General features: G+C 46.7%; 1 protein-coding gene across 7 annotated transcripts in view; it reads right to left on the bottom strand.

The window, feature by feature from the left end:
* LOC135553156 (arf-GAP with Rho-GAP domain, ANK repeat and PH domain-containing protein 1-like) overlaps positions 1 to 19,360 on the bottom strand; it is a 106,534-nt gene that overhangs the window by 15,845 nt on the left and 71,329 nt on the right. For all 7 annotated transcript variants that reach the window (XM_064985307.1, XM_064985309.1, XM_064985310.1 and 4 more), the window contains 11 exons: positions 18,411 to 18,546; positions 17,658 to 17,760; positions 12,307 to 12,502; positions 11,851 to 11,896; positions 9,685 to 9,848; positions 7,578 to 7,790; positions 6,838 to 6,943; positions 6,617 to 6,764; positions 1,826 to 1,915; positions 1,564 to 1,641; positions 1,332 to 1,449 (listed from right to left, as the gene is read on the bottom strand). In XM_064985307.1, the coding sequence (XP_064841379.1) occupies positions 1,332 to 1,449; positions 1,564 to 1,641; positions 1,826 to 1,915; positions 6,617 to 6,764; positions 6,838 to 6,943; positions 7,578 to 7,790; positions 9,685 to 9,848; positions 11,851 to 11,896; positions 12,307 to 12,502; positions 17,658 to 17,760; positions 18,411 to 18,546 (1,398 nt within the window). The remainder of the gene's footprint in view (positions 1 to 1,331; positions 1,450 to 1,563; positions 1,642 to 1,825; positions 1,916 to 6,616; positions 6,765 to 6,837; positions 6,944 to 7,577; positions 7,791 to 9,684; positions 9,849 to 11,850; positions 11,897 to 12,306; positions 12,503 to 17,657; positions 17,761 to 18,410; positions 18,547 to 19,360) is intronic.

Here is a 19,360-nt window from a genome sequence, read left to right as displayed (position 1 = left end):
CCCATACCTCTGTCCACTCCCCCATACCTCTGTCCCCTTCCTCTCCATCCCACCTCTGTCCCCTTCCTCCTTACCTCTGTCTTCCCTCCTTCCCATACCTCTGTCCCCTCTCCCCCATACCTCTGTCCCCTTCCTCTCCATCCCATACCTCTGTCCCCTTCCTCTACTTCCCATACCTCTGTCCCCTTCCTCTCCATCCTTCTGACTGACCTCCCATCTCTGTCCAATCACCGGTCTCCTCCTTCTGACTGACCTCCCATCTCTGTCCACTCACCGGTCTCCTCCTTCTGACTGACCTCCCATCTCTGTCCACCTCTGGTCCCCTTCCCATACCTCACTGGTCTCCTCCTTCTGACTGACCTCCCATCTCTGTCCACTCACCGGTCTCCTCCTTCTGGCTGACCTCCCATCTCTCTGTCCACTCACCGGTCTCCTCCTTCTGACTGACCTCCCATCTCTCTGTCCACTCACCGGTCTCCTCCTTCTGGCTGACCTCCCATCTCTGTCCACTCACCGGTCTCCTCCTTCTGACTGACCTCCCATCTCTCTGTCCACTCACCGGTCTCCTCCTTCTGGCTGACCTCCCATCTCTCTGTCCACTCACCGGTCTCCTCCTTCTGACTGACCTCCCATCTCTCTGTCCACTCACCGGTCTCCTCCTTCTGACTGACCTCCCATCTCTGTCCACTCACCTCTGTCCTCCTCCTTCTGGCTGACCTCCCATCTCTCTGTCCACTCACCGGTCTCCTCCTTCTGGCTGACCTCTCATCTCTCTGTCCACTCACCCATCTCTGTCTCCTCCTTCTGACTGACCTCTCATCTCTCTGTCCACTCACCGGTCTCCTCCTTCTGACTGACCTCCCATCTCTCTGTCCACTCACCGGTCTCCTCCTTCTGACTGACCTCCCATCTCTCTGTCCACTCACCGGTCTCCTCCTTCTGACTGACCTCTCATCTCTCTGTCCACTCACCGGTCTCCTCCTTCTGACTGACCTCCCATCTCTCTGTCCACTCACCGGTCTCCTCCTTCTGGCTGACCTCCCATCTCTCTGTCCACTCACCGGTCTCCTCCTTCTGGCTGACCTCCCATCTCTCTGTCCACTCACCGGTCTCCTCCTTCTGACTGACCTCCCATCTCTCTGTCCACTCACCGGTCTCCTCCTTCTGGCTGACCTCCCATCTCTCTGTCCACTCACCGGTCTCCTCCTTCTGGCTGACCTCCCATCTCTCTGTCCACTCACCGGTCTCCTCCTTCTGGCTGACCTCCCATCTCTCTGTCCACTCACCGGTCTCCTCCTTCTGGCTGACCTCTCATCTCTCTGTCCACTCACCGGTCTCCTCCTTCTGGCTGACCTCCCAGCAGCTCCAGTAGTCTTTCTCTCTGACCTGGATCTTCCGGCGGTCCAGAATCTCACAGGTCAGCTCTGCTGCCGTCATAGAACCAGGGATCTGGAGGGGAGGGCAGTGGAGGGAGTCACATTCTGGACCTCTTCTTACTCTATTTCCCTATCGTGATAAAGGTGAGGTCTGAAGGGTTAGTTAAGGTCAGAGGTGAGAGGTCACCTTGACATGCTGCTCTGCCGTCTCCTTCTTCTCCTCCAGGTACACTGTACAGATGAAGTCACCTGCTGACCCCGACGCCTGCACAACACACACACGCACACATGCGTTAAAGCACATTGGGTTACAGCAGAACACTGCAAAAACATGAGAAGTTTGTGTGACTCACAGAAACGCTGGAGTTGAGATGTGTGTGTGAGTGTACTGTATTACTCACAGAAACCTTGGAGTTGAGATGTGTGTGTGAGTGTACTGTATTACTCACAGGAACGCTGGAGTTGAGGTTCAACTTCTCTCGAACTTTAATGATGACCGTGATCTCATCCAGCTGCCTTTTCAGCTGCTGCTCATCCACCTGGACAGCAACACAACCACACACGGTCAACCACACAGCAACATGACCGTATAACCGGTATAACTACTCACTCCATGGTTGAATCACCACTGACCAGCTCACACTGCAGCCACCCTCCTACCAAACACTGCAGCCACCCCCCTACCAAACACTGCAGCCACCCCCCTACCAAACACTGCAGCCACCCCCCTACCAAACACTGCAGCCACCCCCCTTACCAAACACTGCAGCCACCCCCCTTACCAAACACTGCAGCCACCCCTGCAGCCACCCCCTTACCAAACACTGCAGCCACCCCCTACCAAACACTGCAGCCACCCCCTACCAAACACTGCAGCCACCCCCTACCAAACACTGCAGCCACCCCCCTTACCAAACACTGCAGCCACCCCGATACCAAACACTGCAGCCACCCCCTACCAAACACTGCAGCCACCCCCCTACCAAACACTGCAGCCACCCCCTACCAAACACTGCAGCCACCCCCTTACCAAACACTGCAGCCACCCCCCTTACCAAACACTGCAGCCACCCCCCTACCAAACACTGCAGCCACCCCCTTACCAAACACTGCAGCCACCCACTGCACCAAAAACACTGCAGCCACCCCCTACCAAACACTGCAGCCAAAACACTGCAGCCACCCCCCTACCAAACACTGCAGCCACCCCCTACCAAACACTGCAGCCACCCCCTTACCAAACACTGCAGCCACCCTGATACCAAACACTGCAGCCAAAAACACTGCAGCCACCCCCTACCAAACACTGCAGCCACCCCGATACCAAACACTGCAGCCACCCCGATACCAAACACTGCAGCCACCCCGATACCAAACACTGCAGCCACCCCGATACCAAACACTGCAGCCACCCCAATACCAAACACTACAGCCACCCCCTTACCACACTGTAGTCATCCCCCTACCAAACACTGCAGCCACCCTGATACCAAACACTGCTGCAATCCCCCTACCAAACACTGCAGCCATCTCCCTACAAAACACTGCAGCCACCCCCCTACCAAACACTGCAGCCACCCCCGTACCAAACACTGCAGCCACCCCCCTACCAAACACTGCAGCCACCCCCTACCAAACACTGCAGCCACCCCCCTACCAAACACTGCAGCCACCCCCCTACCAAACACTGCAGCCACCCCCACCAAACACTGCAGCCACCCCCTACCAAACACTGCAGCCACCCCCTACCAAACACTGCAGCCACCCCCTACCAAACACTGCAGCCACCCCCCTACCAAACACTGCAGCCGTCCCCTACCAAACACTGCAGCCACCCCATACCAAACACTGCAGCCATCCCCCTACCAAACACTGCAGCCATCCCCCCCTACCAAACACTGCAGCCACCCCCTACACACTGTAGTCATCCCCCTACCAAACACTACAGCCACCCCCCTACCAAACCAAAGCACTAACAAACCACTACCAAACAATACCACTACCAAACCATCCCCTACCAAACTATCCCACTTCCAAACCATCCCCTACCAAACTATCCCACTTCCAAACCATGATCAAACCACTACCAAATCATCCCACTACCAAACCATCCCACTACCAAACCATCCCACTACCAAACCACCCCCCTACCAAACCATATCCCTACCAAACCACGATCAAACCATCCCACTACCAAATCATCCCACTACTAAACCATATCCCTACCAAACCATACCCCTTCCAAACCAAACCACACCACTACCAAACCACACCACTACCAAACCACTACCACTACCAAACCACTACCAAACCATACCACTACCAAACCATACCACTACCAAACCATACCACTACCAAACCATACCACTACCAAACAATCCCACTATCATCCCATCCCACTACCAAACCACACCACTGCCAAACCACTACCAAACCATCCCCCTACCACACCACTACCACACCATACCAAATCACTACCAAACCACACCACTACCAAACCATTCCACTACCACACCAAATCACTACCAAACCATCCCACTACCACTATCAAACCATCCCACTACCACTATCAAACCACTACCACTATCAAACCATCCCCCTACCAAACCATAAAACTACCAAACCATCCCCCTACCAAACCATAAAACTACCAAACCATCCCCCTACCAAAACATACCCCTATCATCCCATCCCACGACCAAACCAAACCACACCACTACCAAACCATACAACTACCAAACCATACAACTACCAAACCATCCCACTACCACTACCAAACCATCCCAATACCATGCCACTACCAAACCACTACCACTACCAAACCACCCCCCTACCAAACCCTACCCCTACCAAACCACGATCAAACCATCCCACTACCAAATCATCCCACTACCATACCACTACCATCCCACTACCAAACATCCCACTACTAAACCATATCCCTACCAAACCATATTCCTACCAAACCATACCCCTACCAAACCAAACCACTATCAAACCATACCACTACCAAACCAAACCACTACCAAACAATAAAACTACCAAACCATCCCACTATCATCCCATCCCACTATCATCCCATCCCACTACCAAACCACACCACTGCCAAACCACTACCAAACCATCCCCCTACCACACCATACCACTACCAAATCACACCACTACCAAACCATTCCACTACCACACCATACCAAATCACTACCAAACCACACCACTACCAAACCATTCCACTACCACACCATACCAAATCACTACCAAACCAAACCACTACCAAACCATAAAACTACCAAACCATAAATCTACCAAACCATCCCACTATCATCCCATCCCACTATCATCCCATCCCACTATCATCCCATCCCACTATCATCCCATCCCACTACCAAACCACACCACTGCCAAACCACTACCAAACCATCCTCCTACCACACCATACCACTACCAAATCACACCACTACCAAACCATTCCACTACCACACCATACCAAATCACTACCAAACCACACCACTACCAAACCATTCCACTACCAAACCATACCAAATCACTACCAAACCATCCCACTACCACTATCAAACCACTACCAAACCATCCCACTACCACTATCAAACCACTACCACTATCAAACCATCCCCCTACCAAACCATCCCACTACCAAAACATACCACTATCATCCCATCCCACTACCAAACCAAACCACACCACTACCAAACCACACCACTACCAAACCATCCCAATACCACTACCAAACCATCCCAATACCATGCCACTACCAAACCATCCCCCTACCAAATCATCCCACTACCACACCATCCCACTACCAAAATCACTACCAAACTATCCCACTACCACTACGAAACTATCGACCACCAACCCACTACCAAACCATCCCGCTACCAAACCATCCCGCTACCAAACCATCCCGCTACCAAACCGCTACCAAACCATCCTGCTACCAAACCACAACCGCTACCAAACCATCCCACTACCAAACCACTACCGCTACCAAACCACTACCGCTACCAAACCACTACCAAAACATCCCACTACCAAAGCATCCCACTACCAGACCACTACCAAACCCCTACCAGACCACTACCAAACCACTCCCGCTACCAAACCACTCCCGCTACCAAACCACTCCCGCTACCAAACCACTCCCGCTACCAAACCACTCCCGCTACCAAACCACTCCCGCTACCAAACCACTCCCGCTACCAAACCACTCCCGCTACCAAACCACAACCGCTACCAAACCGCTACCAAACCGCTACCAAACCACAACCGCTACCAAACCATCCCGCTACCAAACTACTACCGCTACCAAACCATCCCACTACCAAACCATCCCACTACCAAACCACCCCACTACCAAACCATCCCACTACCAAACCATCCCACTACCAAACCATCCCACTACCAAACTACTACCACTACCAAATCACTACCACTACCAAACTACTACCACTACCAGACCATACCAAACCATCCCACTACCAAATCACTACCACTACCATACCACTACCAAATCACTACCAAAACCAAACCATTACAAACCACTACCAAACCACAACCAAACCATCCCACTACCAAACTACTACCAAACCACCCCACTACCAAATCACTACCACTACCACACCATACCACTACCAAACCATCCCACTACCAAATCACTACCACTACCACACCATACCACTACCAAACCATCCCACTACCAAATCACTACCAAACCATACCACTACCAAAACCAAACCATTACATACCACTACCAAAACCAAACTATTACAAACCAAACCACTACCAAACCAAACCACAACCAAACCACTACCAAACCAAACCACTACCAAACCAAACCACTACCAAACCAAACCACTACCAAACCATCCCCCTACCAAGTGACTTACATGAGCAATTATGGTTAAGTAACTTGCTCAAGGGCATATACATATCTTTCAGTTTTTTATTTTATTTAACTAGGCAAGTCAGTTAAGAACAAATTCTTATTTTACAATGACTGCCTACTCTGGCCAACTCCTCCCCTAACCCAGACGAACGCTGGGTCAATTGTGCGCCGCCCGGTTGTGATACAGCCCGGGATTGAACCACGGTCTGTAATGACGCCTCTAACACTGCGATGCGAACCAGAGGCCTTCTGGTTACAGGTTCAATGCTCTTAACCGCTAGGCTACCTGCTGCCTCTACGAGGTTATGGGTCAGGGGTTAGAGTTAACAGCATCTCTAACCTCAAAGACGTCAGTGTAGTGCTCTATGAGTTCCTCTACGACGCGGCCAGCTGTGTAGTCCTTCCCGTCGGTCTGGAACAGTGTTGGGCCAAATACTATAGCCAGGTTATGGAGATTCATCTGGTTCAGCTCTGCAAACCGCTGCACACTGTGGACAACACACACACACCATTACACTCTGAGCAGAGGGGTGTGTGTGTGTGTGTTTATATGTGTCTCACCAGTAGAGGTGGTTGACCAGGGCTCGTAGCGTGGCCTTGTTGACTCTGGGCAGGCGGCTCAGCAGCAGCTGGTACTGAGAGATCTTCTTGCTCTCCTCTGGGATCACTGACAAACACAACACACACACACAGTGTTTGAGTTAGGGTGTAGGATACAGGGTGTAGGATACAGGGTGTAGGGGTTAGGGTGTAGAATACAGGGTGTAGGATACGGGTGTAGGGGTTAGGGTGTAGGATACAGGGTGTAGGATACAGGGTGTAGGGGTTAGGGTGTAGGATACCGGGTGTAGGATACCGGGTGTAGGGGTTATGGTGTAGGATACAGGGTCTTAGGATTTAGGGTAGGATGTAGGGTACAGGGTGTAGGATACAGGGTGTAGGGGTTAGGGTGTAGGATATAGGGTGTAGGGATTAGTGTATAGGATATAGGGTGGAGGGATTAGTGTATAGGATACAGGGTGTAGGGATTAGTGTGTAGGATACAGGGTGTAGGGATTAGTGTGTAGGATACAGGGTGTAGAGGTTAGGGTGTAGGATACAGGGTGTAGTGGTTAGGGTGTAGGATACAGGGTGTAGGGGTTAGGGTGTTAGCGTGCAGGGTGTTAGCGTGCAGGGTGTTAGCGTGCAGGGTGTTAGCGTGCAGGGTGTTAGCGTGCAGGGTGTTAGCGTGCAGGGTGTTAGCGTGCAGGGTGTTAGCGTGCAGGGTGTTAGCGTGCAGGGTGTTAGCGTGCGGGTCTCACCAGGTGTGCTGAGCCATGCGCTAGCAGCCTGTATGGTGAACAGGCCCTCTCCAGACTCTCTGAAGAAGCGTTTCAGTGTGTTAGACACGTCGTCCACCTGGTGCTCCTCCTCCTTCAGGCGCACATTACGGGCATCACGCCGAAACGCCTCACACAGCGCCGCCACGCGACTGTTCACACCGCTCTTTCGGTAGATACCCTCAGACGTCAGACCTAAAACACACACAGATTAAAACTCAGACACACACTAATATCCACTCCACAACACATACGCCTGACATGGTTCACAGTGTTTCAATTCTCCCCCTTCTCTTACTGACCAACCAAAACTGTCAGAGTTCAGAGGTCAGAGTAGCAGCCAATCAGAGCACAGAAGGGATTATGAAGAGAGTCAGCAGACGGAATAGACTAACATGCTGACCACACTGCTCACGTGCGCCAACCAGCATCTGCTTTGCCAAGCGCTAAAATAGAAGTCAGTTTTATTTGTGACGCTGAACGCGGTGCAAGTCCTGCCTCTCCCATCTCCTCATTGGTTATACCCACGTCGGTGATTGAAAGCTGAATGGAGGTCGGTCGGTTGTGGTAATACACCTTATTATGAAAGTAAAATGCTAATCGCCATATAAAGTCCAACGAAGAAAAGGACGAAGGAGGAGCGATGACTAGAAACGATTTGGTTGACCTTTTTATGTGTGGATTAATTGTTGGCGTAGAGGACCTTGTGCGTTTCAGGTATAATAACAACTCAATGTTTATATCCCAGGACAAATTAGCTAGCAACAGCAAGCTAGCTAAATAGGACAAATTAGCTAACAACTGCAAACTAACTAGCTAAAATGCCATAAATGTTGAATGTTTTTCGACCTGTCCCCAAATTAATATAATTGTTTGTTTTGATGTTTCAACCTGGTGTCGTGATGGCGTTTGGTGTGGGAGGACAAAATCAATATGCACACGCAGATGCACGCGCGTGTCGGGTTCGGGCATGGTGTAAGTCTGCAGTCTAAATACGTTATTTTTACCCCCTCAGCCATTACTTTCCCTCGGGATAATCCCAGTCGAAACCGGATGCAGTTTGATTGCCATTTTAAGTGGAGGTCCAATTCACAAACGTTGCCACCAAAGGCCCTAGATTTAGCTCGAGGGAGTAAAGAACTTACGGTCACTTACGGGGATGATATGACCCACAATTCAATGCAAATTGTATTCACATGTCAAACTCTGGTGTGTCAAATTTAATCAACAAGGCTGCATTTTCTGCATGTCAGAAAAAAGTATGAAGCTAGCGTGCTAAAAAAAATAATAATTATATATATTACACACACACATTGATTTTCGTGTTGGAAAATTGGCTTAGTCTCGTACTGAGGAGCCTATAAAATATAAAAGATTTTTGGATTTCTGAAATTTATTGGAATAAATGACCAACCTATAAAACTTGCTAGCCAACTGTCGCTAGAGCTACCTGATAGGAGTGCTGGCGAGATACATTAGCTTGCTAGCCAGCTATGGGTAACCGTAGCTAGCTACCTGACAGGAGTGCTGGCTCGATACATTAGCTTGCTAGCCAGCTATGGGTAACCGTAGCTAGCTACCTGACAGGAGTGCTGGCTCGATACGTTAGCTTGCTATGTACATTAATAGCTTTAGCTTAGTTGTTTTTAAGCTCAACTTGAAGTATTCCACCAAGTACGTTGCCTCTCCAATCATCACTCTCACTCGCTTGGGCAAGGCACATTTAAGGTACACTCTGATGTGACAATGTAAAGCGTCATTCAAGGGCTGAGGGTTTAGGGTTGAGGGCTGTCTACTTTGAGTTTGAAACGCAGCCAAAAATTTCAATCATGAAACAGGAGAAACTACCCAGAACCCAACAGGAACAGCCTGATCTCCAGTAAGACCAGTGAGTCATAATAGGAAATAAACTACAGGGAGAAAGAGAGAGGAGAAGTTAACACATGACCGTGGTGGGGGGGGGGGGCAGAGAGAGAGAGAACAGTGCTGATTTGTTGACCTTTGCTTCTTGGTCTCTGTGAGCCAGAACTCCCGCTATTACAGTCACGAGGCAACACACACAGCGACACACACAGCTACACACTCTTACCGCACTGTGTGATATAGTCAATGCAGCGGTCCACTATAACAGGGATGTCGGCCTCAGTTAGTTGCTGCTGACTAAGAGAGTCTCCTGCACTGCCTGCTGCTTTCTGGATGCCCACACACCAACCCTGGAAGTCAAGCTTCCTCTCCCCCTCGATGTACAGTGTCCTGGGAGAGAGAGAGGGAGGAAGGCAGGTAGGGGGTTTAGGAAGAATAAGAGGGAGGGAGGGAGAAGGGGGGTAGGAAGAATGAGAGGGAGGGAGTGAGACAGGGAGATAGGGGGTAGGTAGAATGAGAGGGAGGGAGTGAGACAGGGAGATAGGGGGTAGGTAGAATGAGAGGGAGGTAGAGGAAGGAATGAAACCTCTTTAGTGGGTCAATATACAGTTGTAAATTGACATATACCTTAGCAAAAAAACATTTAAACGCAGTGTTTCACAATTCCTGACATTTAAATCCTATTAAAAATTCCCTGTCTTAGGTCAGTTAGGATCATCACTTAATTTTAAGAATGTGAAATGTCCAAATAATAGTAGAGAGAATGATTCATTTCAGCTTATTTCTTTCATCACATTCCCAGTGCGTCAGAAGTTCACATACACTCAATTAGTATTTGGTAGTGTTGCCTTTAAATTGTTTAACTTGGTTCAAACGTTTCGGGTAGCCTTCCACAACCTTCCCACAATAAATTGGGTGAATTTTGGCCCATTCCTCCTGACAGAGCTGGTGTAACTGAGTCAGGTTTGTAGGCCTGCTTGCTCACACATGCTTTTTCAGTTCTGTCCACAAATTTTCTATGGGATTGAGGTCAGGGCTTTGTGATGGCCACTCCAATACCTTGACTTGGTTGTCCTTAAGTCATTTTGCCACAACTTTGGAATTATGCTCATTGTCCATTTCGAAGACCCTTTTGCGACCAAGCTTTTAACTTCCTGACTGATGTCTTGAGATGTTGCTTCAATATATACACATAATTTTCCTGTCTCGTGATACAATGTATTTTGTGAAGTGCACCAGTCCGTCCTGCAGCAGAGTACCCCACAACATGATGCTGTCACCCCCGTGCTTCACGTTTGGGATGGTGTTCTTCGGCTTGCAAGCATCCCCCTTTTTCCTCCAAACATAACGATGGTCATTATGGCCAAACAGTTCTATTTTTGTTCATCAGACCAGACGACATTTCTCCAAAAAGTACGATCTTTGTCCCCATGTGCATTTGCAAACCGTAGTCTGGCTTTTTTTAATGGCAGTTTTGGAGCAGTGGCTTCTTCCTTGCTATGCAGCCTTTCAGGTTATGTCGATATATAGGACTCGTTTTACTGTGGATATAGATACTTTTGTACCCGTTTCCTCCAGCATCTTCACAAGGTCCTTTGCTGTTGTTTTGGGATTGATATGGACTTTTCACACCAAAGTACGTTCGTCTCTAGGAGACAGAACTTGTCTCCTTCCTGAGCGTTTTGACGGCTATGTGGTCCCATGGTGTTTATACTTGCGTACTATTGTTCATCTGTACAAACGAACGTGGTACCTTCAGGCATTTGGAAATTGCTCCCAATGATGAACCAGATTTGTGGAGGTCTACAATTTTTTTTCTGAGGTCTTGGCTGATTTCTTTTAATTTTCCCCATGATGTCAAGCAAAGAGGCACTGACTTTGAATGTAGACCTTGAAATACATCCACAGGTACTCCTCCAATTGACTCAAATTATGTAAATTTGCCTATCAGAAGCTTCTAAAGCCATGACACAATTTTCTGGAATTTTCCAAGCTTTTTAAAGGCACAGTCAACTTAGTGTATGTAAACTTCTGACCCACTGGAATTGTGATACAGGGAAATTTAAGTGAAATAATCTGTCTGTAAACAATTGTTGGAAAAATTACTTGTGCCATGCACAAAGTAGATGTCCTAACCGACTTGCCAAAACTATAGTTTGTTAAGAAGAAATTTGTGGAGTGATTGAAAAATGAGTTTTAATGACTCCAACCTAAGTGTATGTAAACTTCCGACTTAAACTGTAATAGCGCTAATGTCTACACATTAAAACCATCTAATTTTGCCACCTATTCAGTCCTGTTTCAACTATTCAATTTCCCTGAACAAACAACAGAAAGTAAACATAAATGTTGTTAAAAAGTCAGAGGCCATGTGGCAGCATCATCCTCTCACCTGCCTCTCTCCACCAGAACCAGCACCTCATTCTCCTGCTGGATCGCTGGGACAAACACACATTTGGAACCATTTAATGGTGGTACAAACAGTGTGTGTATGGTCTTGTTTTTCTATCCTTGTGGGGACCTGAAATCCGCAACTGTCCCCACAAGGATAGTAAAACCAAGGAATATTCTCCCTTGTGGGGACACCGCCCACGTCCCCATGAGGACAAAGGCTATTTTAATTTTAGGGGTCAGATTTAGGGTTAGAGCTAAGGTTAGGGGTCAGATTTAGGGTTAGAGCTAAGGTTAAGGGTCAGATTTAGGATTAGAGCTAAGGTTAGGGGTCAGATTTAGGGTTAGAGCTAAGGTTAGAGAAAATAGGAATTTAAACGGAAATACATTTTAGGTCCCCACGAGAATAGAAGAAGTGTGTATGTGTGTGTGTGTGTGTGTGCATGTGCGTACTCACAGAGCTCCTGTAGTTTGCGTAGGTGTATCTCCTCCTCTTCCTCACTGTCCTCCAGGTAGGCATGGAGGGAGGAGCCAACCAGCGCGAACCAGCCAACCCGAGGGCTCTGTAGGTTCAACCCGTCCTTGTACTTCAGCCGGCCAATCCGCTCAAAGCTCAGTCTCAACAGAGCCTCTGCATTGGACGGAATAAACATCTGGGGAGAAGAGGGGGAGTTAAATATGTTTAAGGATCCATCACACAGCTGAGCCTTGATTTCCGAGGTTATGGTCAGTGTGAGTGGTTACCTAGGCGATGGTCAGTGTGAGTGGTTACCTAGGTTATGGTCAGTGTGAGTGGTTACCTAGGCGTTGGTCAGTGTGAGTGGTTACCTAGGCGTTGGTCAGTGTGAGTGGTTACCTAGGTTATGGTCAGTGTGAGTGGTTACCTAGGTTATGGTCAGTGTGAGTGGTTACCTAGGTTATGGTCAGTGTGAGTGGTTACCTAGGTTATGGTCAGTGTGAGTGGTTACCTAGGTTATGGTCAGTGTGAGTGGTTACCTAGGTTATGGTCAGTGTGAGTGGTTACCTAGGCGTTGGTCAGTGTGAGTGGTTACCTAGGTTATGGTCAGTGTGAGTGGTTACCCAGGTTATGGTCAGTGTGAGTGGTTACCTAGGTTATGGTCAGTGTGAGTGGTTACCTAGGCTATGGTCAGTGTGAGTGGTTACCTAGGCAATGGTCGGTGTGAGTGGTTACCTAGGCAATGGTCGGTGTAAGTGGTTACCTAGGCGATGGTCGTGTGAGTGGTTACCTAGGCGATGGTCAGTGTGAGTGGTTACCTAGGTTATGGTCAGTGTGAGTGGTTACCTAGGTTATGGTCAGTGTGAGTGGTTACCTAGGTTATGGTCAGTGTGAGTGGTTAACTTTAGGTTATGGTCAGTGTGAGTGGTTACCTAGGTTATGGTCAGTGTGAGTGGTTAACTTTAGGTTATGGTCAGTGTGAGTGGTTACCTAGGTTATGGTCAGTGTGAGTGGTTACCTAGGTTATGGTCAGTGTGAGTGGTTACCTAGGTTATGGTCAGTGTGAGTGGTTACCTAGGTTATGGTCAGTGTGAGTGGTTACCTAGGTTATGGTCAGTGTGAGTGGTTAACTTTAGGTTTTCCACCTCGCACTACACAGCTGATTCAAATCACCAACTCATCATCAAGCTTTGATTATTTGAACAGCTGTGTAGTGCTGGGGCCAATAACAAAAACATGCACCGGGGGTGGGGGGGAGGGGGGCTCAGGACAGAATTTGGGAAACACTGACCTAGGCAACGGTTGGTGTGAGTCGTTACCGAGGTCAGGGGTTTTCAAAAACTTTTCTTGCCCATGGACCCCCGTCGTCCAGGCAAACCGGCGACCCACCATCAGTTGTTAGCAAAAAAATATATAATCACGTTTCGTCTTATCAGGTGAATGCAAATGGTAAGTAGAAGAAATCAACATTTTAAAATGAATAGATTTTAACCTCCCCACAGTTCATTGGAAGAGGAATTATAAACTCTAACATAGTATATTAGCTAGAAAGGTACAAATATCTTGGCAGTGGAGAAACACATTTTCTGCGACTTAAAATCAATTGAGCGGAGAAAACCTTCTGCATTTTTTAAAAGCTAATATCCAGCAATTCTACACATTTTGGCATGGAGCTGTGAGAAAATGTTGCGGTTTTAAAGCTAATTTCCTGCAATTCTATGCATTTTGGCATAGAGCTGTGAGAAAATGTTGTGGTTTTAAAGCTAATTTCCTGCAATTCTATTCATTTTGGCATGGAGCTGTGAGAAAATGTTGCGGTTTTAAAGCTAATTTCATGAAATTCTATGCATTTTGCCATGGCTAATACTGTGTTCCTCTGCTCAAACATTATAACTAAATCAACAGGCATGTGGCCTGAGTACCCGTTTTTTTAGATTCTCCATGACTGGCTAGCTGTTTCTCAGATGGTATTATTTAAATATATATATTTTATCTGGTTTTGGTCATTTAAGTTCACAAAAAAACAGTTTTTCCATCATGAAAATGACCACTTAGATGGCCTAATAATTTTTGGTACGGTCATAACCATGTCATAAAAGCTGACATAACCTGTCATAATACTGTCATGGCCCACATATTTACACCTTTAAAAAGTCTAATAAATCTATGTAATATAGTCTACACCATCACAATGAATCCATTATTTATTTTAGACAGGTCGAAAGAAGCATGATATGAAGAAAATGTGGTCTATTTCAGAAGAATAGAATAACATACTCAGTTGTCCTTATGTTAGGTCCTGATGTGGCTATGCCAAATGGCTGTGGGCTACACTCATTCAGAAGACAAGATCTGCTTATAATTCCATGGCATTATTTTATAGTAGGAAGAATACAATTGAACAAAACTGAATAAAATGGAAAGGATATTTTCTCCAAATGACTTGAGGCAGTGCGCACATGCAGCTGTTGTGTTGAGAGTTGAACAAAGAAACAGGTACTCCTATATGTTCCATTTATTAATGTAACTTTAGATGTTCTACAAACGTTGGGCTGTTGTGATGTGTAATACATTGTAAAGCTGCACGATGAGACTCTCATGATGATTTGAAAAAAGTATCTTGAAAAGACATGAGCTCTGCTTTGTTTATTGAGCCGGCTGTACACACTTCATCAGTCTCTCAATCGCAACTTGACAAGCACTTCATAATGCCTAGGATTTCACAGCGGCACCCCTTTGTGGCCCCTAGTGCACCCTAAAAAAATCCATGCCTTTTGCGGTGCGGAGTACTGAGATGTGCCCTTCTCCCTGAGTGTGCAGCGAAATACGAAGCGCCTCTCAGTCACACGGCTCTCCGTTACGTGATCCGGTCTTTCTCACAGGCTACAAGTTAAGACAGACACATTGGGGACGCAACTGCGCATGTCATTATCTAATTCTGAGGTGCATATTGAAAAAAATTGGAAAAACTGTCCACATGTACTTTTTGTCAGCCAACAAAATGAGTAGGTCTAACGAACAGCAAAAGCACTAGCCTAAGTCAATCTACTACCCCTCATAGTACAAAAGCCATTCTATTCTATTCTGTGCAAGATAATTATCTGGGACAGTTGTGGGATTTAATAGGTCCCATGTCAGCTAATGTTAAAAATGTTGTTTTTTTTGCCCATTTATATTGTCACTCAGAAAACACATTGCAAAATATATAAAATTGCAAGAAAATTTGCTTAAAAACTGCAACATTTTCTTTGCACCCCATGACAAAATAAGTCGAATTGCAGGAAATCAGCTTTAAACCTGCAAAATAGAAATAGATGAGGCGCGTTCACAAGGAGGTGCGCAGGATGTTCCCCAATGCTGGAAGGGACCCCTGACCTAGATAACGGTCAATGTGAGTGGGCACCTAGACCAATGGTTCCCAACCGGTGTGCAAAACAAATCACTGTTGTGCCATGACACTTTTCCAAATCTTTTTCAATTTTTGGGAACACTCACTAATAAACGTGTGGAATGCATATGGAATGTTGACTTGGGAGCACTCACTAATAAACGTGTGGAATGCATATGGAATGTTGACTTGGGAACACTCACTAATAAACGTGTGGAATGCATATGGAATGTTGACTTGGGAACACTCACTAATAAACATGTGGAATGCATATGGAATGTTGACTTGGGAACACTCACTAATAAACATGTGGAATGCATATGGAATGTTGACTTGGGAACACTCACTAATAAACGTGTGGAATGCATATGGAATGTTGACTTGGGAACACTCACTAATAAACGTGTGGAATGCATATGGAATGTTGACTTGGGAACACTCACTAATAAACATGTGGAATGCATATGGAATGTTGACTTGGGAACACTCACTAATAAACATGTGGAATGCATATGGAATGTTGACTTGGGAACACTCACTAATAAACGTGTGGAATGCATATGGAATGTTGACTTGGGAACACTCACTAATAAACGTGTGGAATGCATATGGAATGTTGACTTGGGAACACTCACTAATAAACGTGTGGAATGCATATGGAATGTTGACTTGGGAACACTCACTAATAAACATGTGGAATGCATATGGAATGTTGACTTGGGAACACTCACTAATAAACATGTGGAATGCATATGGAATGTTGACTTGGGAACACTCACTAATAAACGTGTGGAATGCATATGGAATGTTGACTTGGGAACACTCACTAATAAACGTGTGGAATGCATATGGAATGTTGACTTGGGAACACTCACTAATAAACGTGTGAAATGCATATGGAATGTTGACTTGGGAACACTCACTAATAAACATGTGGAATGCATATGGAATGTTGACTTGGGAACACTCACTAATAAACGTGTGGAATGCATATGGAATGTTGACTTGGGAACACTCACTAATAAACATGTGGAATGCATATGGAATGTTGACTTGGGAACACTCACTAATAAACGTGTGGAATGCATATGGAATGTTGACTTGGGAACACTCACTAATAAACGTGTGGAATGCATATGGAATGTTGACTTGGGAACACTCACTAATAAACATGTGGAATGCATATGGAATATTGACTTGGGAACACTCACTAATAAACATGTGGAATGCATATGGAATGTTGACTTGGGAACACTAGTGGTCGTCAAATAAACAATAAATGGCACATGGTTACATCAGTATGTTTTTTGAAGTCCAATGCTCTCCAGGCTGTTGTTACATTTGTAACGTTTGACGGGTGAACATCACGAAAGTCATTTGTATCATGAGTAAGGAACTATGACAATATTTCAAAGAACCCCTACTTAATATATAAAAGCTTTTGGTCACAGAAAATAGATGATCTGCAGGATGGATCAGATGGAGGTCATTACCACTAAATAAATTGAAAAATGTACATGTCCAAAAGTCATCCAACATCTCATTCCAAAATCATGGCATTAATATGGAGATGGCCCCCCCTTTGCTGCTATAACAGCCTCCACTCTTCTGGGAAGGCTTTCCACTAGAAGTTGGAATATTGCTGCAGGGACTTGCTTCCATTCAGCCACAAGAGCATGAGTGAGGTCGGGCACTGATGTTGGGCGATTAGGCCTGGCTCACAGTCGCCATTCCAATTCACCCCAGATGTGTTCGATGCGGTTTTTCAGTAAGGCCATTCTACTGCCAATGCTTGTCTATGGAGATTGCATGACTCTGTGCTCGATTTCATACACTGGTCAACAACAGGTGAGGCTGAAATAGCCAAATCTACTAATTTGAAGGGGAGAGAACAATTGGGAACCACTGACAGAGGTGACGTCAGTATGTGTGATTACCTAGGTAAGGGTCAGTGTGTGGTTACCTTGGTGATGGATTTGACCCACTCCTTGTGGCTGTCTTGGTCGTCAGTTCCAAACAGATAGAGACGCTCTGAGTCAGAGTACAGCTCAAACGTATGGTCATAGCTGAGAGAGAGAGAGAGAGAGAGAGAGAGAGAGAGAGAGAGAGAGAGAGAGAGAGAGAGAAAGTTGGGGTGAGAGAGAGAGACCTCCTGCCCAATGTATGACCATATTAGAGAGACATATTTCCCTCAGATTACACAGATCCACAAAGAATTCGAAAACAAATCCAATTTTGAAAAACTCCCATATCAACTGGGTAAAATTCCAGTGTGCCATCAGAGCAGCAAGATTTGTGACCTGTTGCCACGAGAAAAGGGCAACCAGTGAAGAACACGCACCATTGTAAATACAACCCATATCTATGCTTATTTATTTTATCTTGTGTCCTTAACCATTTGTACATTGAGAGAGAGAGAGAGAGAGAGAGAGAGAGAGAGAGAGAGAGAGAGAGAGAGAGAGAGAGAGAGAGAGAGAGAGAGAGAGAGAGATTGTTAAGCTTAGGCGTATGGTCATAGCTGAGAGAAAGAGAGACAGGGACAGAGAGAGACAGATAGTTAAGCTTAGACATATGGTCATAGCTGAGAGAGAGAGAGACAGAGACAGAGACAGAGACAGAGACAGACAGACAGACAGACAGAGAGAGAGAGAGAGAGACAGAGAGATTGTTAAACAGACTGGTTTAGAGTGATGGAAGACTAGTGTTAGGTAGGTACCCATGTCTCTCTGATGTGTTGACAGACAGACAGACTATCTCTGTAGACTTCAGGGCACCGTTGGGCGTGGAGGTCTTGTCACTCTCATAGTAACTAAAGTTCCCATCATTTAACATACACCAGCGACGACTGAACTCTGCAGAGACAAGAGCAACCAGAGGAAATATTATTCACAGAGGACATCCCTCACAGAGGACACACTTCGACCAAGCAAGACTCACCTTGAGCTAGGTGAGAGGAAAGGACTAGAGGACAAGAGAACTAGGGGAAGGGACTAGAGGAAGGGACTATACAACTAGGGGAAGGGATGAGAGGATTAGAGAACTCAGGGAAAGGAATAAAGAACTAGATAACTACGGGAAGGGACTAGAGACTAGAGAACTACGGGACTAGAGGAAAGGACTAGAGGACAAAGAACTAGGGGAATGGACTAGAGAACAAGGGGAAGGGACTAGAGGACTAGATCACTAGGGGAAGGACTAGACGAAGGGACTAGAAGACTAGAGAACTAGGGGAAGGGACTAGAGGACTAGAGAACTAGGGGAAGGGACTAGAGGACTTGAGAACTAGAGGAAGGGACTAGAGGACTAGAGAACTAGGGGAAGGGACTAGAGGACTAGAGAACTAGGGGAAGGGACTAGAGGACTAGAGAACTAGGGGAAGGGACTAGAGGACTAGAGGAAGGGACTAGAGGACTAGAGAACTAGGGGAATGGGACTAGAGGACTAGAGAACTCGACGAAGGGACTAGAGAACTAGGGGAAGGGACTAGAGGACTAGAGAACTAGACGAAGGGACTAGACAAAGGGACTAGAGGACTAGACTACTAGGGGAAGGACTAGAGGACTAGACGAAGGGACGAGAAGACTAGAGAACTAGAGGAAGGGACTAGAGGACTAGAGAACTAGAGGAAGGGACTAGAGGACTAGAGAAATAGGGGAAGGGACTAGA

The sequence above is a fragment of the Oncorhynchus masou genome, chromosome 13, assembly GCF_036934945.1.
Source record: "Oncorhynchus masou masou isolate Uvic2021 chromosome 13, UVic_Omas_1.1, whole genome shotgun sequence".
Taxonomy (NCBI): Eukaryota; Metazoa; Chordata; class Actinopteri; order Salmoniformes; family Salmonidae; genus Oncorhynchus; species Oncorhynchus masou.
Note: the sequence above shows the minus strand (reverse complement) of the source record. Positions and strands in the feature narration are given on the sequence as shown.